Source organism: Marmota flaviventris, chromosome 3 (genome assembly GCF_047511675.1).
Source record: "Marmota flaviventris isolate mMarFla1 chromosome 3, mMarFla1.hap1, whole genome shotgun sequence".
Lineage (NCBI taxonomy): Eukaryota > Metazoa > Chordata > Mammalia > Rodentia > Sciuridae > Marmota > Marmota flaviventris.
Window position 1 is genome coordinate 172,556,381 of NC_092500.1, and position 25,377 is coordinate 172,581,757.

The 25,377-nt window shown below is 44.5% G+C and overlaps 1 protein-coding gene across 3 annotated transcripts in view; it reads left to right on the plus strand.

The window, feature by feature from the left end:
* Blk (BLK proto-oncogene, Src family tyrosine kinase) overlaps positions 1 to 25,377 on the plus strand; it is a 54,703-nt gene that overhangs the window by 12,249 nt on the left and 17,077 nt on the right. For 2 of the 3 annotated variants that reach the window (XM_071610628.1, XM_071610630.1), the window contains exon 2: positions 23,930 to 24,035. In XM_071610628.1, the coding sequence (XP_071466729.1) occupies positions 23,931 to 24,035 (105 nt within the window). In that variant the 5' untranslated portion in view covers position 23,930. Of the gene's footprint in view, positions 1 to 18,916; positions 19,045 to 23,929; positions 24,036 to 25,377 lie in introns of those variants that run through there. The other variant, XM_071610629.1, reaches the window with a different exon arrangement.

Below are 25,377 nucleotides of genomic sequence, written 5' to 3' on the forward strand. Positions count from 1 at the left end.
TCCTGGGCGTCTTCAGTGGAATGCAGGTCACCCCAGGTCTCCCAACCACGCCGACCCCTGAGGGCTGGGAGCAGGGTAGGGATAGGGGTAGAAAAGTTAGGGCCTGCACACCACCATGAACAGAGGTGCTGGTCCTGGCCACAGTGGCCACTGTGGGCCTCTGTGCCCACCTGACCCCTGAAACTTTCCACTCTCCCCACCCTGAGCCTTCTCAGGGCTGGTTGCCCACCTCTTGGCACAGTGGCTGGGGACTGTGCCTATGCAGGAGGGCTAGGATTAGGAGGGACCTCAGTACAGCCCTGGCTGTGTGTCAGAATTGTGGGGGACACAGTGGGGCAGTTGTAAGAAATACAGCTTCTGGTCTTGACTCAGACTTTTGGTAACGTGGAGCCCGGGAAGCAGTTCGTCTCAGTTGTTTCTAATGCGGCCAGCGAGCACCCGCCCAGGAACTGGGACTGGTTACCCTCAGCCTCCCACTCCTGGCCAGCACCTGTTCCAGGGTCAGCAGCCAGGCCTCAGCCTTCCCTGGAACCCCCACCCTGCCTATACCCCACGCAGACCGCAGGGGCCCTGCAGTCCCTGAAAACCCCATTTTGTCAGCAGGTGTGAGCTCAGGTGAGGGAGGGCACTTCCGCCTGGCAGTGAGGGGTGAGGCGGCGGAGGCGGGGGAATGAGGACGGGCTGTGGTTGTACCCTGCCTCCACACCTGTCCAGGACCTGGCACACCTGGCCTGTCAGGCTGCGGTCTTAGTTGTCAAGCAGGGCCATCAGAGGCTGCCTCCAGGGAGGGTGACGACTAGAGGGAGCTGAGAGCTAGTGCCACGGGCTGGGGACATGGTGGCTTCCGCCTGCATCCCGGGGTCTGGCAGGAAGCCTGGGCAGAAGTGGCAGGCAGTGCATGCCGGGTCCCCTCTCCCTTTAACTCCCCTGTGCGTTTCTCACGCCCTGATCTTCTGCTCTGGTGAATCTGCACTCTGTTACCTGGTCTGAGCACCTGTCTTGTCTTTAACTTTTTCCCCCTCTAACTTTTAGGCCAGTCACTTACCTCATCAATCTCCAGACTTTCCTAACATTTACGTAAACACCTACAATACCACTCTGCCTTAGAGGTGCCGTCCACCCACCCCCTGAGCACCCTCCCCTGGCATCACATGTGCTGTGCTGGAGTGACATGGCATTGGCAGGACACAGGCTCCCTGGGCACTTTTACCCCCCACTCTGACTCCTTCAGAGCAGTGGTTTCAGATGGGAAGTCACCGCTCTTCAGTTGCTCACCAAACCAATTTCATGGGTTGTCACAGCCTTTTAAAAATGACAAGGTATAGAATAGAAAATACTGGAGAGCGTGGCTTGGCGGAGTAGTGAGAAGTGTCTCGCGAAGCTTCGGTTCTCACCGTGAGCTGGGTGTGTGCATACAAGTCCCCGGCGGTGGCCTGTGCCACAGATGCACAACATCTTTCTCACTCAAGGTCACAATGAAAAGAACAAAAATCCGCGCTCACTGTGGATGCCCTCAGACCACGCAGCACAGTGAGGGCGCTCATGGCCCCCTGGGGTGCAGAGACTAACCCAGAAGAGCAGCAGCTCTCCTGAAACTTGCAAGGAGCTGGCTGACCTGCTCAAGACACGTTTATTCGTGACCTCTCGAGGGAAAGATCATCCAGGAGGTCTTGCACGGTCCCATCGTCTCCCATTTCCCCAAGAACTAACTCCATGGAGGTGGGGAGAAAGAGACTCCCAAACTTCCGTTCTTTAGCCGTGCAAACGTCTTGTTTAAGCCACGCAGTTGGTGGCCGTTGTGAGAGCACCTAGTGAACTAACCCACCATTAGCACAGACTCCCCTCCCCTCACAGGCCCTGACTGTCTTCTGTCTCCATGAATCCGTCTACTCTAGGGACGCTGTGGAGTCACGCAGTGTTTGCCCCCCTGTGTCTGACGTACTTCACTTGGCATCTGTCCTCCAGGGTCTTCTGACTTGTAGCATGTGCCAGAATTCCCCTCCTTCCTCAGTGGGGAATGATTTCCAACTGTGTGTGTAGACCACTTTTGTGTATCCACTCACCCATCAAGGGACACTAGGGTGGCTTCCTGCTTCAGGCTCTTGGGAGTAATGCAGCTGTGGGCACAGGAGCACCAGGATCGTTCCAGCCCCTGCCTGTGCTCAGTTGGGGCACAAACCTGGAAGTGGAATCACTGGAAGCTATGGTAATTGCACATTTAATTTTTGAGAACTGGCCCACAAGACTTTGGATTTGACACTGAGTGGCATTAGGGCTTGGAGAGCTCTGAGTAGAGAAGTGACATGATGTGGCTTACTTTTTGCAAGATCACAAGATGCTGGCCATTGGGACTGGGCATGGGAGGACAGGGAAAGAGAAGGGAGGCCAGAGGAAGGGGGGCGCTTGGGAGCCTGGAGTGGGTGAAGGGGATGGCTGCGGGGGAGGCGGGGAGATTGGTCCAGATCTGGCTGCTTGCTGACGTGGCACCAACAGCAATTAGAGACGGTCGTGAGCCACTCTAGGGAGAAAGAGCATGAGCAACTAGAAGATGGAGCTGACGTTGGCCAGGACCGTCACAGTCTGGAGGCCAGTGGGGTGGGCGAGGACCAGGAGCTTGGTTCTGGTGCTTCAGGTCTGAGATGTCCTCCAGAAATTGCTGCAGTCCCCAGTGGGTCCTCTGAGCTTCACTAGTCCCTTCTCAGGCTGCTTTCCTGCAGGTGTCCTGGCCCCCCAGCCCCTGTGCACACTGACTTTCCAGCCCTGTGTGACCTTTGGGACAGTGCTTGTCTTGGGCACGTGGAAGTGAGCAGCCCCAGGAGGAGGCCGGGAGGGTAGGAGCTGCCCAACCTATGACAGGCAGGGGGCCATTTCAGCTCCTGAAGACCCTGTGCCCTCCCCAGAGAAGCCAGGGCTTGCAGGCCGGTGGGCACAGCCAAGCAGCTCTCCAGGAGGAACTGCCTGCCCATGCACTGCCTGGTCCTGTGGTCAGAGTTCTTGGCTCCTTACGTGGAAGGATCCTCTTCCCCAAGGACATGACCAGTGAGACCTGAGTCAAGGGTCCCCTCGGAGCAGAGAGTTACCTTGGAAAGCCAGAGAACGTTTCCCCTCGGCATCCAGAGGAGCTGCCTGGGCCTGCTGGGGTGGGGAAGCTTCAGGAAGGGTCAGAGGGCACTGGGGCTGGCTCATGCCCATGCCTGGTGGCAGTGAGAGCTCGGGTGCCAGAGCCCCAGCTCCCTCTGCAGACAGGAGATGAGGCTGGGGGCGGGGAGTGCGCAGGGCACACAGTCGTCACTGGGTGGATCAGGCCCAGAGCCCAGTTCTCCTAGGGCCAGGGGAGCTGGTGGCCACACTGAGCAGCTGTGGCCACACGTGGGCACGGGGGATTTTTATCCTCAGGCCCAGACTTTCCACTTAGGGCAGCAGCTAGGGCAAGACACTGGCTTGCTCGCACATTAGAGGGTGACTTCTGTCAGAACCCAGACGGGACATACTTTCCTAAGTTTGCTCCAAAAGTTCAGATTTACAGAAGGTTTGCCTGACAGCGGCCTGCATCTTGACACCCTATAGCAGCCCTTAGGGCAGCAGGAGGTCCTAACCTTCAGGAGATGGAGGGGTGTTTCCTTGCCCTGCACAGACAGCCCCCCCCCACACCGAGGTCTTGCACGCTGAGGTTGGTATCTCGCTGTTCCATCCACGTCCCCCGTTTCTGCTGACAACACCAGTGTCTCAGCCACAGCTTGTCACCTAGCCTCCTGCCTAATCTCCTGCTTCCAGCTCACTCCCGATTTCTGCCCCACACAATAGCTGCAGTGATCAGGTAAGCCCGCCCTGGGTCATTCAGGGGCTCACCCTGGCATTTTAAGTGACATCCCAGCTCCTTGCCCTGTGGTCTCTCTGCCCTCACCTCCTCCCTCAGGAACCAGCTGCTTCCTGCTCCTGGCTCTTGCGGAGCCCACGCTTCCTTAGGGCCTAGCCTCCCGCTCTTCTAGATGCTGCAAAGCCGTCTCCTTGCCATTGAGACCCACCGTAACTCTCGCCCCAGGGAGAGATCTTATGGGGCTCTGTGGCTGCCACATCTTCCTGGCTGACCCTCGCCACAGCCTTTGCCGCTATTGAAAATTCTTGCTCATTTACGTTGCTTGTTTTCTGTTGTCTTCCCTTTGCTCTTCTTCGTGTCAAAAATGTGAGCTCCCAGTAGCCCAGCACCTGCCCCCAGCCTGACACAGGGCCCCCGCCTCAGAGGAAGTCATTAGGGACAATGAGTTTGCATGGAGAGGAACTGGACAGTCCCAGGGATTCTTCTGGGTGTTGAGGACCACACTGCCGTCACCATGGCTTGGGGGGGGGGGGCGGTGCTGGATGCTGACAGTGTCACCACCTTTCTGGAAAGCAACTTGGCAGCCTGGGCTGGGAATCCTGAAACAGTCCCTGCTATGGGGACATGGCAATTTTCCTCCTGAGACTGAGCCAAGTCTGAAATGTAGGCGAAGCCCACGCACAGGTGTTAGATGAAGACACACACACGTGTGCATGCACAGTGGGAGATTTTAAGAATTGTCTTGGAGTTTCAATGACATGAAAAAGGTTCGTGATGTAGCCTTGAGTGGTAAGAGAAAAGTAAAAGCCGCGTGCAGCAGAATCACAGCTCACCAAGAGTCCCCGAGGCCCCGGCACTTGGGACGGCCACTCGGGTCTGCTCATTCTCTTGACGACCCTGTGTGGTGGTTATTATTATCATCTTGCTTTTAATGACTGTGAAAATGAGACTTGAGGAGATCAAGGAAGCTGCCAACTGTGCCCTGCTTTGTGACTTGTAAGTTAGGATTTGGATCCAGAGTGTCTCCTTCCAAGACTCTGCTTTATTCCCTGCTCTATATTAACTAGTCCTTTCCCAAAAAAGACCAAGAAGAAATACACCAAGATACTAATAGATGTTGCTTTGGAGTCTTAGGATTATGGGAATTTTTCTATATAATTTCCCATGTTGACATTATTTTTCTATAATAAGCACACATTTTTCATATAAATTTCTAATCTTTATCAAGAAATAAATTGTCACGGCTAGGGCTGTGGCTCACTGGCAGAGCGCTTGCCTCGCACACGTGAGGCACTGGGTTCGATCCTCAGCACCACATAAAAATAAATTAAATAAAGGTATTGTGTCCAACTACAGCTAAAAATAAAATCTTTTAAAAAATTTTTTTAAAAAAGAAAGAAATTGTCATATACAAATTACAGGTAAATTTAGCTTACTAATGTATAAACAAAAATTCTTCTATAAAATAGGTCAAAGGGCATCAAACATGGTATTTCACATGCTGCAATAGATTAGGATTCATTTCATTTCACAGTGAAAGGAGAATCCAACATTAAAAAACATTGTGTGAAGGGCTGAGGATGTGGCTCAATGGTAGAGCACTTGCACATGCACGAGGTACACAGCTGATTTGGGTACCCAGCATGCAAAAAGAAAAAAAGAAAAGAAAAGAAAAAGAATACATTTGGGAAATTTGTCCCATCAGCAAGTAAAAACCAGAAAAATGATTGTCAGCTGTTCTGATAGATGCTTTAGAAGACATTCATCAGAATTCAGTGGCATTCCTGTAAAGGCTTCTCGTGACCCACAGAAAAAGGGAACTTGCAAATAGCTACCACAGCCCCCGCCAAGCTCAGGAGAAGTTCAAGGTGCCTTCTGCAGTGATAGCACTTAGCTTTGTTTTGGAACTTCCAGCCAGGGTGATAAGAAAAAATAATGAAATGTCTACGTATTTAGAGGAAAGGCTTTAAAGATGGCATATTAGTCTTCTAGTACATGGATGGCTGAAAAATATTAGAATTAATTAGAGAACTGAAATATATAAAATTCAATAGCTTTCTTTTCCAATCATGGCATTAATATTGCCAGTTCTCAAAAAAAATATGAATTCAAATGTAATACCAGCAAAAAATTAACATAGAGGTTTTTAACTTGTCAAAATTATTCTTAATTTATAGTATAAAATAAATGACCAAATATAATGAAGAAAGTCTTGAAAAGAAGTTAAACTGTATCATTACATGTAATAATTGATATGTGTGGTTTTGTGCAAGGGGTGGACACCTGTAGTCCAGAAACAGGTCCCAGGGTGGTGGGAATTTAAAGTGCCGTAGGTAGGATCTCTAATCAGTGAGAATGGTGTTTTTAAATTTTTTTATTATATTGTATTTGATTTGTTGCTTCAATAATACTTATCTCTATTCTAACAATATTTTGCTGTATTCTTTTTCTGACAATTTTAATTTTTGCTTTTGATGCTTAAATCTTCAATCAGTTTGGATATGATGGCAGAAAATGGCTGTGAGGAGAGAGTAGGGTTTTTGTTGTTCATTGAAGGCTCGTTCTTGGCTGGCCATCTGTATGTCTGCTGGCACGCCCGAGTTTCCAGGAGCAGGAGGGCGTCTGGTGCCCCACACCTTCCCCGCGACGTCTGTACATTCCTCTGCCAACTTCACTTTCTCCTTGCAGCTTGAGTAAGCCTTGGTATCTACAGGGACTCCTCTCTTACTCTTTCTCTTTGTGGATACCTTTGCTATTTTTGAGCCTTTCTCATCTGCAGGATTTTAGAGCCAGCTTGTAAAGTTCCTTGAAAACACCGGTTGGAATACTGACTAAAAATGCACTTGATGTTTTCATGACTTGGAGAGAAGGCGCAGCTTCATGCTGAGTCCTCCTGATCACCCTTAGTGTATCTCTCTCCTTTGGTTTAAGTACTTCTTAAGTGTCTTTCAGTAAAGCCGGGGTCTTCATGTAAGTTTGCTCATCTTTTGTTGCATATATTTCTAGGCAACTTACAGTTTAAGTTAGTATTGGAAATGAAAAAAAAAAAATTTACTCGATGGTCAAAAGATAAGCATAGGCCAAACACAGTGAAAAAAATCAATATGGTCCATGAGTAATCAGGGAAGAAAAAGTTCAAAAAAATTCCATTTACCACCCACCCTCTTAATAGAAAGGAATGTCTCACGTCAGATTTAGTGGAAATAAGGGCAAGAAGAGATGTCTCATTGCTACTGGGGTGGGGGATGAATTGGCTCTGTCACTCTGATATCAAGCTGGGAGTACACAGTGTCACTGAAGGAGCATGCCCCTAGCCTGTGGTCCACAAGGTAAACTAAATGCAGACATTCTCCTTGTCCAGAGAAACTCTAACCTACACATACAGGGGACACAACAAGGAAGCCCCTCAGCATGCTGCTCGTCCTTAAGAACTGGTTCTTAGTTGAAAGTGGGTGTATAAAGTGGGGTTTATTTATGTAATTGAATAGACTAAGGCAAAAAAAAAAAAAAAAAAGAAAAAGAACTAGGGGTCTGTCTCAATCTCAAAAACACAAGATATTTGCAAAAAAAAAAAAAAAAAAAAAAAAACTTGCAAAAAGTTTACATATATCATAAAGCCAAGTTTATAAAAGTCTGAAACACAAAGTAAAAATATGTATTGTTTATTGACTCCTAATACATGCTGTAAACACACGAGATTGCAGATGGTAGGAACACCCACTTGACTCAAGGTAATCATTACTTTTGAAGAGACAGAGAGGAGAAAATAATGATAAGTCAGTAGGGGTGTCTGTCTTTGTAATATAGAAAAGGATGGGGGTGGGAAAGAGAACTGAAGTAAGTGTAACAAAAAGTAAGTGTATCTGTTTGAATTAGGGCTGTTACATTATTTCTGTACCTTTTATATATTTAAAATATTCATAGTTAACAGCAAAATTTTTTAAATAGTTGTCTATTTCTATAATCTTGGGTTGTGAATGACACTTGCAAGTGATAAAAGTTGATAAGAAAATTAATAAATTTACTAGATAAAATATGAAAACTTTTGTGCATAATACATGCCATAATTAAAGTTAAAAAGCAAAGGCAAAATGAAGAGTGCCTACAACATATGTAACAACGTATACATTAGAAATATGTATCATATAGAAAGCTCTAGAATACCATGGCGAAAATTATCAACACCTCAGTCCAAAAGTGGATAAAGGACATGGTCAACCAAATCAGACTATAAGAAACAGGGATGAATAAATACATGGTAAATATTAATAGAAGAATTCATCAGTCTTCATTTAGCAGATTGACAAAGCCGTTTTTAAGCTGGATATAAGCGGGCAGGTGTTCCTCAACACTATGAGGATGTGAGTCAACCTTGCCTCGGTAGATGTCAATTTTAGCGTAACACCAGGAACCTTCAAAACGTACATATTTTTGACACCATAATTCCACTAGCAGCAAGAAAACTTTAAAAACCCTGCACAAATAGCTCAATATATAGTTTGTAAGTATGTTTACAATGGATCTATTTACAATAACGAAAGGTTGAAAATAGCTTATTTGACCAATGATGGTTAAATAAATCAATAGTAAAATGGCATATAATAATATGGTCTCAAAATTATATTTACTTGGACATAATTTACACTATAATGTTCACAGAAATAATCAAGTTATGACACGGGATAAACAATTTGGCCTATTTTTAAGTGTGTGCATACGTCAAACATGTGGCAATGCATATGCCAACCGTTAATGGTGATTTTCCATTGCTTCAGTTTTCAGTGACTTTATTTTTTTGTGTGTAGATAGATCCAGAATTTTCTGATTTTCTACATGTGTGTATTACTTGCTTAATAAAAACATGAGGTTGAAAAGTAGAAGGTAACTTTTAAAATAGATTAACTTAGAATAATAATAAGCATTGTAGAGAAAGTGCAGAGAAATACTCACACATGGCTGTACGAAATGGCTGAGGACAACTTGGCCATGGGTCAGAGGACTTGAACGAGCCATGCCCTTGGGTGGAGAAATCCCACCGGTCAGATTTTAACCTCTACCAATATTAATGAGAGACTTGAGCCGGAATGAAGTCTGTGGGCAAAGGACACTTTTGCAGCATGTTTGTGATATTAAAAGCGTTGGAAGTAAGCTGGGGTGTAACGGAAGGAATCGGGACAGTAAGCGTGCCACACACTTATGATAAGATGCTCTACAGCTCTCACACGACGAGGCAGAAAAAATAGGTAATGGAAGGAAAAGATGATCGTGATATGTTCTTTTAAAAGCAGATCACAAAACAGGATATAGATAAAGATCCCATTTTTGCTTAAAAAAAAAAAAAAATAGCCTGGGAAAATGACATACCAGGATGTCAACAATGGTTATCTCTGGACGATGGTGTAAAAGGTCATTCTTATCTTCGTTCTGTGTTCTGAAGTTTACAGCGCAAAAGCAAATTGCTGTGAAAGGGGGAATCTTGGCATGATTCCTAAGAGGAGGCTCGATCCTAAAGCATTGGCCGGACAGTGGAGGAAGGTGTCACCTCCTTCATCCTGTCCCTCTGCCTTTCTCTACAGGAGTTCAAGGCACACACTCCATTTTGTAAAATTTGAGTAAATGCCTGTTTTTCTTTTGGTCTCACATTTTTAAAAAGTATGCAATGCAAGCACACGACCCCCACAGAGCTATGTCATGACCCCACTCCCTTTGCTTGCCAATTTCACTCCCAAGAATTGAGGGTTCAGTTTGATTTCCACCAAAGGCTCCCAGACATTTTTTTTTAAATTTGCAGGTGTATTCACAGACTCTCCGCCCAGCCTGCTTCTTTACACTTCACAATCATGCAATTCAAAGCATTCTGCAGTTTACTGCTTTGCCCAACCATGATATATTCTGGACTATTTTTCATTCATATTCTTTTACCAATTTATCTATCCATTCATCTGCTTAGATAGATTTTGTTATTCTTGTAGTTATCTAGGAATACTGTTTTAAAACTGGGTCAGACCCAAGGGGATAAACTGAAAACTCAAAGTTTGCCTCTCTGCCAACACTGTGCTCCTCCACGGAGGCAGGCGATGATAACAGGTTTTGCTTTTAAATCTCCTTTCCGCAATATTTACCACTGTCATTCGTGGGAACAGTGACATTTCTGTGCTCACTGAATGGATCCCACAGCGTGCTGCATCTGGCTGCCTCTTCTCTGCCAGGTGCCTGAACCCACCTCTCTCAGTCCCTCAGTTTTGATCAATTATTTTGTATTTTTCTAGTGATTGACTTCTGGTTTAAAATGATATATTTAAACCTTATTTTGTCATTTATCCACTTGCAACAGTATTTATTCACACACACACACACACACACACACACACACACACACACACCTCTCACATGCTCTATTTTCAGCTTCACACAGTAATGCTCGTAGTATCCATATTTTGCTCTGTATTTATATGATCTTTACTGTGCTTCATAGGTAAATTAGTGCTCAGATATTTTAAAAATGAAAAGCAAGCATTACAACAACCTGACCAACCATGTGAATGTTTTCCTGCAGCATTGAGAAGAATAACTAGACACGTAGAGAAGGTCTTAACGGACACTGTGTCACTTGCATTTCTCATCGACGACAATTCCCCAAGTCCCAACGTTCAGTGGGGGCTTCTTTTATTTTCTCTGTGAACTTGGAGCTGCATTCAGCTGCCAATACTCCTCCCATCTCCTGTTACTCCTGAAACTTCACTTTCTGTCTTTCCAGAATCCATTCTAGTTTACCTACTTTCCCCAGCATGTTTGTGTGCAAGGGCAGCTCTCACTGGTTTTTAAGTTTAATTTGGGATGTCTAGACAGGAATGAGCTTTTTCTAACATGTTGCAAAACTCAATATACAAAGGAAAAGCAAAGTTCAACACCATGGCTCCCAAATTTTTTTTTTTTTTGGTAGTGGTGGTGTTGTTATTTGGTAACCAGAGATTGAATCCAGGGGTGCTTAACCACTGAGTGCATCCCATGCATTTTTTTTTTTTTTGGTGCTAGGGATTGATCCCAGGGCCTTGTGCATACAAGGCAAGCTCTCTACCAACTGAGCTGTATCGCCAGCCCTCCCAATGGTTTTCAAAATCGGCTTTAATAAGGTGTAACTGCCTTCTGTAAGGCTCACCTGTTTTAAGTGTACAATTATTATGAGTTTGCACAAATACATAACTTGTGCAACCTCCACCACAGACATCACGTATAACATTTTCATCACCCAAAAAGTTTTCTTTAGCCCTCTCAGTTCAGTCCCCTGATACCATCCCAGCTGGTGACAACCACCGATCTGCTCTCCATCGCCACACATGGGCTGTCTGTGGCATTTCACGTACAGAGTCTCACACAGAACATGTTCTTTTGGATTTAGCTGCCTTTTCATAGCATCCTACTCTCCTTGTTCAGGTATTAATGGTTTGTTATAATCACAATTTTTAAACCCACTTCTCAGCTGAGGGACATTTTTGTTTCCAGTTGGGAGCAAATCTGAGCAAAGCTGCTTTGGATCCACACGTGCTTGTCCTTCTGTGGTGATATATGTCCATTTCTCTTTGATATATGACTAGAAATTCAACTTACCATTTTTTTTCATGGATCGCTGTTGGTACTATATTTTTAAAATCATCACCAAATCCAAGGTCAACTAGATTTCTCCTCTGTTATCTTCTAGGAGTTTCATAGTTTCATTTTATATGTAACCCTATGATCCATTTTGAGTTAGTTCTTGTGAAAGATGTGTGTTCTGTATCTAGATTCATGTCTTTAAAATATTTCTTTGCATGCAGACGTCCAATATTTTCAATATGTTTGTTGAAAAGATTACCCTTTATCTGTTAAATTACACTTGATCTTTGTCAAAGACGTAGTTGACTAGGCTTATATGAATCTATTTTGGGGCTTCCTAGGCTACTCTTTTCTATTGATCTATCTGTCTATTTTCTTACCAATACGACTCTAGCTTTAGAATAAGCTCTGAAGTCAGGTAGAATCAGCCCCTAATTTTGTCTTCTTCTTCAATATTGTGTTGACTATTCTGGGTCTTTGTCTTATAAAGTTGAGAATCAGTTTGTTAATATCCACAAAATAAGTTGCTGGGATTTTGATTTAACTTAATTGAATGTATGTCAACTTGGGAAGAACTGATATCTTGACAATATTAAGCCTTCCTCTCCATATACATGGAATAGTTCTTCATTTACTTAGATCTTTTTTTTTCATTTATTAGGCTTTTGTAGCTTTCTTCATATAGATCTGGTACATATTTCATTAGATTTATATCTACATATGGTTATTTTTGGTATTAATGTATCGTTTTAAATTTCAAGTTCCAATGGTTCCTTGACAGTATGAGAAAGTAATTTACTGTCACTTAACTTTGAACCTTGTAATCTCACTTGCACGTCAGTTCCAGGAGCACTTTTTGCTGTTGTTGATTCTTTGGGATTTTCTACGTAGAGAATCATGTCTCCTGTGAAAAAAGACAGTCTCTCTCCTCTTTTCAGTATGTATACCTTTTATTTTCTTGTCTCATTTCACTAGTTAGAACTTCCAGAATGATGTTGCATCAGAGCAGTGAGAATGGACATCCTGTCTGTGTTCTCGATTTTGTATTAGTTATTTTGCATTGTTTCTGGGATATTTTCCAGACTTATATTTTGGATCACCAACTTGAACCTCATTCACATCTTTTTTTTTTCAGTCATATTTTTAATTTGCAAGAATGCCTTTTTTTTTTTTTTTTTTTTTTTTTTTTTTTTTTTTGATTATTTCAGAAGAAGAGGAGGGAAAGGGAAGGGGATTCTGTTTAACTCACAGAATCATTTGAAGCTCTGAGATGCTATATGGGAAAATACTTGCAAGCTGGAAAGTACCACAGAAGTGCTAATTATTACAGAAAGAAAGTTATTTCTCCATGTCAGAAATCTATGCAGAAATATAGTAATATGTAAGAAATGCTTGTATGGAGGAATGAAAAATTATTTCACTTAGAGGACCATGAGCAGTAAAACATCTATCATTATTTAAGAGGGACTCAGAGCCAAGTTATGAGATCAGCCCAGATGTCCATCAACAGATAAATGGATAAACAAAATGTGGTCTATATGCACAAAGGAGTTTTATCCAGCCGTAAAGAAGAACAAAACTAAGTCATTTACAGGAAAATGGATGGATTTGGAGAGTATCCTGGTAAGTGAAATAAGCCAGACCCAGAAAGACAAGCATCATCTGTTTTCTTTCACGTGTGGAAACTAGAGGGGAAAGATGAGAAGAAGGATGTCATGAGGGTATAAGGAAGACTATCAGGTTAGAGGAGGGGACCCAGGAAGGGAGGAGGGAAAGGCAAGGGGAGGGATCGGGGAGTGAAATTGATCAAGTTGTGTTATATGCACGTATGAATACGCCACAAGGGAACCCACTATTCTGTATAAATAATAAGCACCAATTAAGAAAGAAGAAGATTAAGAAAGAAAAGATGGACTCCGTTTTTTAGTTCTTTTTACAACTCAACAGTACTCCAGAAGCAAAGCCCAGCCAAGGAAAGGGTCTCTGCAAGGTCACATCAGCATTCTAGTGCAAGTGTGAAAAATGTAGGTCTAGACCCCCCTCCCCCGCCTGTGCATCAGAAGTGCTGGGGTGGGACTCCCCAGCTTGCGGCTTGCGGCTCCCCAGCTGCTTTTAATGCAAGCCGAGTTTGCAGAAACACATGCCACCAAGAAAGAATGGACAGCATCAGTATGTAAAGAGTCCATGCTTTAACTTTTCATTTTAATTTTTTAAAATGAAAACAATGTAAAAACTTAAAATTTGAACATCAATACAAAATACAATAGTGGCTGTATTAATGTTTTACATTTCACTAACATGTCTTTTTAAATTTTTTTAAAAAAAGATTTGTTCTAATTAGTTATACATGACAGTAGAATGCATTTTGACACATTGTACACAGATGGAGTAGAACTTCTCATTCCTCTGGCTGTACATGGTGCAGAATCACACCGGTGGTGTAATCATACATGTATATGGGATAATAATGTCCATCTAATTCCACCATCCTTCCCACCTCCACACCTCCTCCCCTCCCCTCACTCCCTTCTACCCAATCCAAATCTCCTCCATTCTTCCCTACCCCCAACCCCCATTATGGATCAGCATCTACTTATCAGAGAAAATATTTGGCTTTTCGTTTTTTGAGTTTGGCATATTTCGCTTAGCATGACATTCTCCGGCTCCAACCATTTATCTGCAAATTCCATAATTTGTAACATGTTTTAATTATCACTACTTTGAGAGTTCTTAAAATATAAATTTATATGGTGCCTCCTTCCAAAAAAAGGAATTTTGTTCATATAAAGAAATTTTATTTGTCTACATAATTGCTTAATGATCTCAAGCTTGCCCAAGTCCGCAGAGTCAGAGTAGGTGACAGTAAATGTTCATCGGTATTACTAAGAATGCCATCTTCCTTCCTGAAGTTTTGCTCAGAACCCTCAAACTTTTTATCATCTGAAATCTTTTCTATCACATTTACCACAGTGGGTAGGGGAAGGGGAGTGAATTTCCACAGTAAAAATGTTTTTGTTTTATAAAATTAAAATAGCCACATGGTCATCTCCTCACTGTGCCTACTAGCTGCCACCTGGACCAGAGGTACACACAAGTCCTAAGTTATCACTGCTAGCTCAGCCACTGCAGGGGCCACGTGTGCCCCGCAGCCCTCACCTCTGCCAGGAGTCAGGAGGTAGCATCTAGGGAGCCCTTTGCTGGCGCTGGGAAGTGCCCCATACAGGAGCTGGGCAGGATCAGGGCAGATCAGTACTAGGACAGCAGACCACCTGGGGATACTGCATGCTGCAGGCTTTAAGAGTATCATACAAGGTATGAACTGTGGTTCCTTGAATAATTCTACGTCACTCTGAAATCCAGCCAATGGAAAAACTTTGCCAGCTGAATATGTTTCCTGTCTCAAATGACTTTGGGAAAATACCTGTCTCTCAAATCCAGCCCAACTCTGGTGATTGCACATGGCAATGTTTCCACTTTCTCATCCTTTCTTCTCTTGACCCCCAAACAAACGTGGGATAAATGAGGAAATCAGATTATGGACATTCTATAACCCCTAACAGAGACAGTAATTGAAATGTTGGTGAGGAATGTTTTGACAGAGGAACGAGGACCCCTGAATCCCCTCTCTCTCAGCACCATTAGATGGTGTAGCTAGACATCGTGAGTATCCTGATGGGATGCACCGTGGAGAAACACGCCTAGGTAGCATCCCTACAAGAGGAGCCTAGATCTGGTGGAGCCGGTGGAGTTCACTCAGTGTGTAAGGAAGAGGGAGAGAGAGTCACCTGATGCACCACCACAGGGAAGCAGAATTCCCCATGCAGAACATTCTATAGGACTGAATTTGCAAATCAATGGCATGAATCTACCCCAAGCTGAGGCAGGAGGGAATTCAGTTTGAGGAGACATAGGAGCATGTGAGCCATGTTTGGGAAATAATTCAAATAAGATTTGAAACTTTTTTTTTTTTAAATCTTAAACAAGACAAACCAAGCGAGAAGCCATGTTTGGGATTATTGTTAGAATTTCATGATGGGTTAGGTTGGGTGGCTGGAGGGTTAGATGACACCTTAATTCTACAGCTAGTGTCCTCAGGGTTAATAAAATGACACTGTGGTCACAGGAGAGGTGTCCACGTTTTAGAGATGTGTGCCAAGTACAGGAAGTGAAATGATTCACTGTGAGCCCCTTGTTTCATTTCCAAGTTTCACTTATTTGTAATGAAGTTGCTCATTATCAAAGGCTTCAGTCGAGAATAAAATGTGAGGATAAGTATTGAATCTAGTCTATTAAAGCTCATTAATCACCGTTTTAGTATTTTTTTAATGTTTCATAAAACTAGTTTCAACCTGAACAATCCTGTCTCAGCCGTCCTCCTGGCCCCTGGAGACTTCTGCGTGCTGAGCGCACAGGGCCCTGCCAGGCCTCTCTTCTGTGTGGTTCACCTCCCTTGAGTGGCTGTGATTGGGCTTGTGACTCTCCCCATCTCACACTTGAGGTCTCTTCCTTGTTTCATCCCTGTCTTCTGCTGTGCCTGACACATTACATGGTTGACAGCAGAGACTGAATGTTTGTGACCCAATGAACCAGGGTACGGAATTCTAACCGCGTCAGGGGGGCCGTCTCATGCTTAGATGTGGAGGGCGGATCTCGGGGCAGAACTGAGAAAGCCTCGTGGAGCTGAATCATCCTGAGTTGAGGCATGAAAAATGGGTCATTGTTCAGGTTCTTTGGCCTCTGCTTTAATTTGGAGTCACAGGCCAATCACTCTATGTTGTGCATCTAGGGACCAGGTCCAGCACAAGCTGGTCTGTGTAAGGGAAGGACTCAAAGTCCTGGATGCCCACAGAATGCCCCAGGAGTGATCTCACCAAGGCCGGCTGGCATCTCGGCACAGCTGCCAACACCCAGGGTGAGCCCCACTTTGCCAATATTACTTCATGCTGTCCGCCTGGGGCCGGCATCTCTGGCCAGAAAGCTTCAGCTTCAGCCAATGCATGGCGAGGGCTCCAGGGCGAGGGCTCAGGGGTCTTCAGAAGTTGATTCCAGGCTGGCCCACAGCTTACGAGCTGCATGGCAGAGGTGAGTTGCCTGATGTCGCCGTGGCTCCTCTGAAGAAGGGCCCAAGTAACTTCTACCCCACGGTTACTGAAGGAGTCCTTATCCCTGGCAGAAGACGTGGAAGAACAGCAGGATGTTTATCAGACACTTGATATAGATTAGGCACCGTTCCAAGATGCACTGATAACTGTGATCCTGCTTTAGTCTTTATAACACCCCAGGGGGAGAAATCATTACTCTGCAATTAAGAGACAGAAGTGTCAAGCTACTTGCTGAAGGGCAGTTACAACATGGCAAAACTGGGATGGAAGCTAGCCTCTGCATTCTCGTCTACCGCCCTGTGTGGCCTCTCTGAAATAGGGTGCCTGAGGCAGAGGGCACAGTCAGGGCGTAGGACACAGGAGATGCCAAGCCCCCGGCAGCACTGCTGCCAAACGCCTTGACCAGGGCCAGCTGACCTTTCGTCATACTCTTCCATACTCCTCCCAGAGTTGATTTTGTGTAGGAGACTCGTTCTCAATCTATTGTTCCTCTGCCCCCAAATAACGCTTGGGTTTCTGGAAGGGCCAGAGCTGACGGAGGCTCTCAGACAGCTCAGCACTTTGCTGGGTCGCACAGCAGCCCGGTGCTCAGGCAGACCTCTGTCCTTCCCTGCACCTCACCCTCCTGGCCCCTGACCCCAGCTTCAGGGGGGACAGGAAATCCCAACACAAACAAGGACCATCCTGGGTACCACCCGAGTTTCACAGGCCACCACTAGTTCATATTTATCTAGAAATAGGCACAATTGCCATGTGACAATCAAACATAAAATTTTAAAAAGAAAGAAAGCCAAACCAAAATATTTAGCATGTTTGTTCATTTTCTTTCCTCGCCCTCATCTTGCATGATTTGCTTGGCGACTGTGTGAATTACACGCAGGCCATTGGTCCTTCATGCTGTGAAGTCCACCCTATTTGTTTTTGTTTTTTTTTTTTTGTGCATCAACTTTCTAAATGTTTTCCATGTGTCAAGTTCAGACTTGAGCACTTCAGCAAGTGACAGAACGTTTCCAGCCTCCATGGGGCTGTGCCCACCTGCCAGCCGCTCAGCCTTACCAGCACAGGGTTTGCACAATGGTGTTCATATTTTGGTCCCTCTTACCCTTATTTTACACAAATAGTCCAAGCCCATAGTCATGTGGAAGTGCATAATTAACAGATACCTTCAAAAGGCTGAAAGTAGATTGTGGAGATTCACCAAGCAGGCAAGGTGTCATTGGGAATCGTACAACTTGGTTCAGTTCTGCAGCTGTGGAACTGCCCCCTGCACAGATCAGGACATCAAGTGTCGTTTGACTTCTTCGGCTCTGTCTTGGGGAATACTTTCTCCGGAAGGCTCTTGGTGTAAACCAGGATTGGTCTCACACCTTCCTGACCGTAAGGAGACAGACTCGAGATGAAGTGATTTGCCAGGTTCACGGAGCCAATAAGCAGCTTGTTTGGAGCCCTGGCTCCTGGACCCACTGACTGCCCTCTCTGGACCAGGCAGACAGGAGGAGGCTGTAGTCGGCCTGGAGTTCCACAGTGGCACTCAGCCACCAGACCTCCCATCGCCAGCAGCTTCTCTCCAGTTCTTCCTTCATAGGCAGGAGGCAGCCCCCCTCCCCACCAACCAGGGAATCTGAACTTGAACCTGAGTTTAGCCGAGGGGATCAAGCCCCAGGCAAGGCCACGTAGGCACCTGCTTTGGGCAGTGAGCTCTGCCCAGATGGGGAGGCAGACGACACCCTCCAGCCATCTCAGCAAGCCTCCTCACCTCCCTTTCTTCACCTGCAAAGTGAGGATCATTGTAGCCAATCTGTGACCCCTTCATGAGTATCAAGGGATCACGCATGTGTGCTTTTCAACATGACATGCAGGCAAGGGTAAAGGGAGGGCTTCTCATGGCTCTATTTTTAGCTGTTGCCTCCACCACATCCCCTGTTTGGCTGAGGCTCTTTGGGACTTTGAGCATCTCCCCAGGGGGACCATGGACCTCCCTTTCCTGAGAAGGCCGACAGGGGGTCTAGTCTGTTTCACGTGGACAAACAGCCTTTCCCCACTTTCCCCTCCTTTACTAACCGCCCACTGTGCACACACGTGCCCACGCATGCTCTCTCACACACACATACACATACACGCATGGACAGGCATATACCCTGGGTTCATGCACTTGCTTGCTCTCTCTGTCTCTGTCTCTCTTGTACATGCACAAACACACGTGCACGCACACAGACTCACGCCCCCTCCCATTCTTTTTCTGCTGCAAAGGAAGCAGTGTTCACTCAAGGAAGCAGAGCCCCCTGGAGCCCCCAGACCTGCAGGTGCTCCCTCTGCTTTTGGGTGGACTTCTGAACTTCCTGGCCCCACCCAACCTGAAACTGCCTGCCGGTAGCCCAAGCCCCAGTCACAGTGCTGGTTGTCACTCAGCTCCTGAGTGACTCTAGTCTCCATTCAGAGCCACTGGAGCAGAGGCTCCGGAGAGATCCCAAGTAGTCCTAAAGGCCATGGAAAAGCTGGGCGTACTCTGCTAAGCAGTGGAAAGACAGAAGTGTAAGTAATAGGTTGTTTGATTTTAGGAATTTTTCTTTCTGCCTTGTTTTTAAATGTTCATGTTTGATGTTTAAGTAGACACAGTGTTGGACCAAGTTTAAACTTGGTGGTGATTGGGCTGACTGGACAGAGGAAGATAACAGGGCTGGTCACTCGGTGAAGAAGCAGGTGTCCAAGCCCAGGGCAAGCTCTGGGAGCAGCTGCCCGTGGACCCTGTGTTGAGCCAGGGAGGCTGAGAGGTCAGGAAGGGCCTGAGGCTCAGACAGCCCGGGCCACTCTCTCTTGCTAGGACTGGAGGAGGCCTGACTCCAGGCCATAAGCCCCTCAGCTACTGGGCAAATCATTCACATTCTTTGTATTTTTCTGTTTGTAACAATAAAATATGCTTCCTACTTGAGTATTCAAGGAATATTAAATTATCACACTAACTCTTATTACCTGAGATAAACAATGTTGACATTTTAGGAACTATTGTGTTGGGCCCTACTTTGCATGAGTACACCACCCCATACCCCCACCCCCAACAACTTTTAAATTTTGCTTTTATTTTTGGCTTCTCATCTCTGTCTTTTGTGCCTATCTTCCCAGCTCCCAATGCCACTGCCAATAATCAAAATAACCAAGAAAACAGCAATTCTGCACTCCTCCTCCTAGACCTCTCCCTATGTGACACACATACACACACACACACACACACACACGTGCCTAAGGAGGGGTTTCTTTTCACATTCTCGGATACTTCCAAATGTGGGGTATCTTTCTTTCTTGTGTTCAGCATGCTGTAGACATTTTACTTAGCCTTGGTAAAGATCCAGCACAATCTTTATAATAGTGGCATAACATTCTAGAGAAGTTTAGAGTATAGATTTATTCAACAATTCCCTAACTGATGAACAGTTACATTATTGATTTTGGGGAGTTTTTTGTTCGTTTTGCTGCTGTAACTATTGCTGCAAAAACATTTTTATATCTCATATATTTCTATATAATGATGTTACATTCATCTGATAGATTCCAGAGTGGAACTGAAAATCTAAAGGTGTGGGGTTTTTTTTAATTTTAACAGAATTTAAAACATTTCTTTCCAGCTGGGAGTCTATGGCTCAGTAGTAGAGTGCTTGCCTAGCAGGCAAGAAGCCCTGGGTTTGGTCTTCAGCACTGAAAAACAAACAAACAATCAATGCTTTCTGAAAAGTCAGTAGTATTTCACATTTTATTTGCCTGATAAATATTTTGTTAGGTGCACACCCCGTGGCAGGCACTGCTTTAGAAATTTGGAGTCAACAATGAATAAAATAAAGAGCCCAGCACTCACAGAGCTTTCACACTGGAAATGAGTGGGGAAGACAAACAAAATAATAGTACCTAGAATATATGCTTTTCTACCTGAAATGTGTGCAAATACAATTTTCCTTCACTTTACCATCAACAATTGGATTATCATTTTGTTTGTTTGTTTGGCTGTTTATCTTTATCTGTCTCATTCATTTAGTGTGACATTTTATTGTTCTCTTGATTTGTGTTTTCCATTTAGTAAATAACCTTAATATTTTCCTATGTTCATTTAGCAATTTGGGTGTGAGCTTTATGAACTTTCTATTTACAATTTTCATGAGTTTTACTATTGAGTGGATTGATGTTACCATATTCTTCCTGTCAATTTTCATGAGCTCTGAATACATTATGAACAAAATCTTCCCTTTGTTTGGGGTTGTGCTCAGTAGTAGAACATTTGCCTGGCATGTGTGAGGCACTGGGTTCGATTCTCAGCACTGCATACAAATAAATGAATAAAATAAAGGTTCATTAATATCTAAAAATTATTTTTAAAAAAGGCTTTCCCTGACTTGTGCTCCACAAATTTTTCCCCAACCTATCGTTTATTTGCTGACTTTATGGGTTTCATTTGTCATGAAATACTTTCAATGTTTATAAATGTATTTTTTTGTTCTCTCTTAGCTTCTGGCTATCCTATCTTTGTTAATAGTTGTCCCCAAACTCTGGGTTTTATGTATGATTTTCTACCAATCAATCAATTTTTCAATTTTTTTGTTTTCCTTTTTTAAAACATATTGTTTTTTTAAAGTGCACCCAGTTTTGTTTTGTTTTGATGCTAAAGGTGGAACCCAGGGCCATACATATGCTAGGCAAGCCTCTACCACTGAGCTATATTCCCAGACCTATTTTTAAATATGGTGTGAGGTAAGATTGTGTTTTCTTCTAGGTAGATAGTCATTTTCCCAGTACCATAAACTAAAATAAACCATCTATTCTCCACTGAATTAAAATAGCACTACCTTCATATATGTAGTTCCTGTGTTATTTTCAGAATCCGTGTGCAGGGTTCTTATTCTATTCCACTAATGAGATATCTATTTCTATTCCAACTTCATGCCATTTTTTGCAGTGTTCTGTTTTGCTTTTTGTAGTGCTAGGCAAGTCTTCTTTTTCATAATTTTTAAGCTAGATTAAAACTTTATTTGATTGTATTAATGTCCAGATAATTTTATTCAATTGGAATTTTAATTAGAGTAGAAAGTACATTCAATTTATATTAGGGTCAAGAAAGAAGCCGTAATCAAGAGTTACAAGACAATGCTACAAAGACTGGGAATGTGGCTCAGCCATAGCATGCTCGCCTAGCACATGCAATCTGGGGTCAATCCCAGCACTGCCAAAAAATAAATAAATAAAAATAAATAAATAACGACACTACACAAAACTTTATGGCAACAAATTGAGAACTGTAGAAGAAATTGAAGGTCTCCTATAAATCATACAACTCATCAAACTGGCACAAAGAGGAGGGAAAGCGAGCCAATTCCTATACAAGAAATGAGAGAAGCATTTGAAGATCTACCATTTGAGAAAGCCCCAGGAACATGTGATATAATGGCTATGACCTACCCAGCCTTTAAAGAACAGGTAATCCCAATGCTAACTAAGCTACTTGGGACTATAGAAAAGGTAGAGAGCTCCCCAGAATATACGATGAAGCCAGCAGCACCTTAGTGCTAATGCCACATACAAATCTCCCTTGGAAATGTAGGTTCTGAAGAAGATACTAGCAAATAGGGTCCATTTGCCTGTCAAAAGGGTAACATAGTATAACCACACAGCTTTTATTCAGGAATGCAAAGATATTTTGTTATCAGAAAATTTACCAAAAAAATTAATTGTGTCAACAAAGAAGAACAAAGTATCTATCATACTGATAGATACTAATCAAAGACCTGTGAAAATTCAGTAGGTGTTCCTAATACAAACCCGTAATCCCATATTCAAACTTCTGGAAACAAAAATCTCTGCAAGATGAAGTGCTGCTTGTAATTTTTGCACCATGAGTGATTTGATAGTAAAGCTGATATGAATTAACATAAAGAACTTTTAAATATAAAAAGTATTTTTCTTTACAAATGTAAAGCTTTAGGTGTTCTATGGCAAGACATACTAAAAAAAAAAACAGACTGTGGTTAGTTGCTGTGGCTCTGTTCTATATACAAAATTATTATAGTCTTTTTTTTTAAAGATGAGATTGAGGAGAGATGTGTATTTCACTGAATCTAAGGCACCACTCCAGGGAGCTAGCATTTATTTCATAGTATTGCTAAAACAGGAAAAGCTGTTAGTGATCATACTACAATGCACCGAGGATTGTAAGACTCCTCCGGGTTTCAGAGATGTTGAAACGGGAAAAAGGTGCATCTTAGAATGGATGGAATACGGTATCCTCGCCTGAAGGAATTCACTCACATGCCCCTCAGCAAGAGTAGTGACTTGGGGCTTCCCCTTGAGAGCGGACATCCTGTGGATGGCCAGATGTGCATGTGGGGCTGTGGTGGTCTCAGGTTAGATGGGGGCTCCAGGGCCTGTTCTGCACGGGCCATAGACAACCTATGAACACGAACACCCCCCGGCCCTGAGCAGTAGCCCTGGCAGCTGCACAGTGGTGACTGGTGGGTGGTGTTGAGGGAATGGTCTCTGGTCTTCCCCTGACTGCCACATTATGATTATTTACCGAAGAATAGCCTTAACTGTGCTTTTCTCACCTCTAAAGAAGATTTGGGGGGGAGGGGGTATACTGAGGATTGAACTCAGGGGCGTTCAACCACTGAGCCACATCCCCAGACCTTTTTTGTATTTTATTTAGAGACAGGGCCTCACTGAGTTGCTTAGTACCTCACCATTGCTGAGGCTGGCTTTGAACTCGTGATCCTCCTGCCTCAGCCTCCCAAGCTGCTGGGATTACAGGTGTGCAACACCGTGTCAGGCTAAAGAAGATTCTTGATATTTCTGAGAAGCTGCAGTTGGCCTAATGCCTATGCTGTCTGCCTTAAACATAGGGTGTCCTACCTGAAATCTGATCTGGAAAGGAGGGTAGACACATTCTAACAAAGATTTGCCATCTACAAAGGAGCCCACGGGCCCTGGGAACTGTGACTTTCCTAGTGACACAGCCTGCCCACCGGCAAAAATAAGACTAAAGCCCAGGCCCTGGACAGGTAGGTCAGGCTCCCCTGGAACTCAGTGTGGCCTCCCTGCCCAGCTTCCTTCCAGGTAGGTCAGGCCTTCCCTGTCCCCAGGGTCTAGGATCCACCCCAGAAGTTTCTGGCCACAGCACCAGGCCAGGTCATTTTTTGTCCTCAATGCAGTCATTTCTTTTCTCTGGGCACCCCCACCCCCCGAAAAAAGAAAAGGAAAGGAAGGAAGGAAGGAAGATGGATGTGATCTTGGCTCACCCCGCCCCCCTAACTCTCTCTGACTCTGAGGCCTTTTCTGCCCCACCTCCGCCAAGCTTTCTAGTTGAAGCTGGTTGCGGTGGCTCCTCTGTGCAGAGGTCCTGAGGACCTACAGTCTCACAATCCATCTGCTGTGCTCCCTACAGGATGGGTCTGCTCAGCAGCAAGAGGCAGGTCACTGAGAAGGGCAAGGGCTGGAGCCCCTTGAAGATCGGCACCCAGAGCAAAGACCCCCCACCACTGCCACCCCTGGTAAGTGCCCAGCCCCTCAGAGCTGGGGAGGGAGTGGGAAAGAGAGCCCAGTGCACCCAGGGCTCCCTGGACCTGCCCTTCTGGGGCGTGATTTTGGATGACTGACACCTCCCCACTGCCCAACCGCAGAGCCTCTTTTTGTTTGGGGTACTGGAGAGTGGCACCTGGACCCCTGTTCTGCTTGGTGCCCAGCATAGGCATGTTCACGTGGTCATCATTTCATCTAACAGGGACCCGTCAGGTGTAGGAACCGCTGACCCCGTTCCACGGGCGACCCTGGGCATCTTCTCTGTGTCCCTGAGTAACACAGGGCTCAGCACACAGCAGAGGGACTTTGGAGAATGACGGGTGCTGTCTTTTGAGTGTTTGTATCCTGGAAATTTATGCTGTATCTGAGGTACAGGTGGTGAAGATTTCTCTCCCATTTATAGGATCTCTGTTCACATTCTTGATTGTTTCCTCTGCTGTCAAGATTTTCAGATTGATGACCATCCCATTCATTGATTCCTGATTTTACTTCTTACACTTTAGGAGTCTTATTGAGGAAGTTGGTTCCTGAATAGAATAAGTTACACTCTATGTGTGTACGATTTGCCAAAGTACATTCTACTGTAATGTATAACTAAAAAAATCAAATTAAAATAAATAAATAAGGCCAGGGATGTGGCTCCGTGGTTAAGGACCCCTGGGTTCAATCCCTGGTACAAAAAAAAAAAAAAAGCAAGCCACATAATTGTGGGAAACAAAATGATGATGATTTCTCATCATTTCACTTCCCAGAAATACCAGGAGTCATCTCCTCGGAGGTCCTGCTCCAGACCCTTTTCCTACGCATTCATTTTATCACGGGAGCAAGTTTTTAATGGAACCACATGGTGCCACCATTTTGCAAAACCACTTCAAAATTGTGTCCAATAAGTATGGAATAAAAAAAGTAAGATTTATAACACCTACGTCAGGTTGAGAGAATAAAATCTCACAGAAAAAAAAAAAAGTGTTCGCCTACTAAGAAATAAATCCTCATCCTCAGAAATCAAAAGTGACTCATTCCCTGACTCTCTCTGCCTACCCAGCCTGTCCCCTTGACCCCAGACCCCCGCATTCCAAACCTGCTTATCATTCCTTTTTTGTTACCACGTATGTATTTCCCCTAAACAATACACAGGTTCATTTTTCACATCATGAACTTTACACCAACTGAATCCAGCACCCCGTGTTCTTCTGGGACTCGGGTTGGGCTCTGCATTACGTTGCCGGTTCACCTGTGCTGACAGGTGTCACTGCAGCTTGTTCATCCCACTGCACGGCTCTACTTCAGCTTGTCCAATCCTCCGTCATGGGT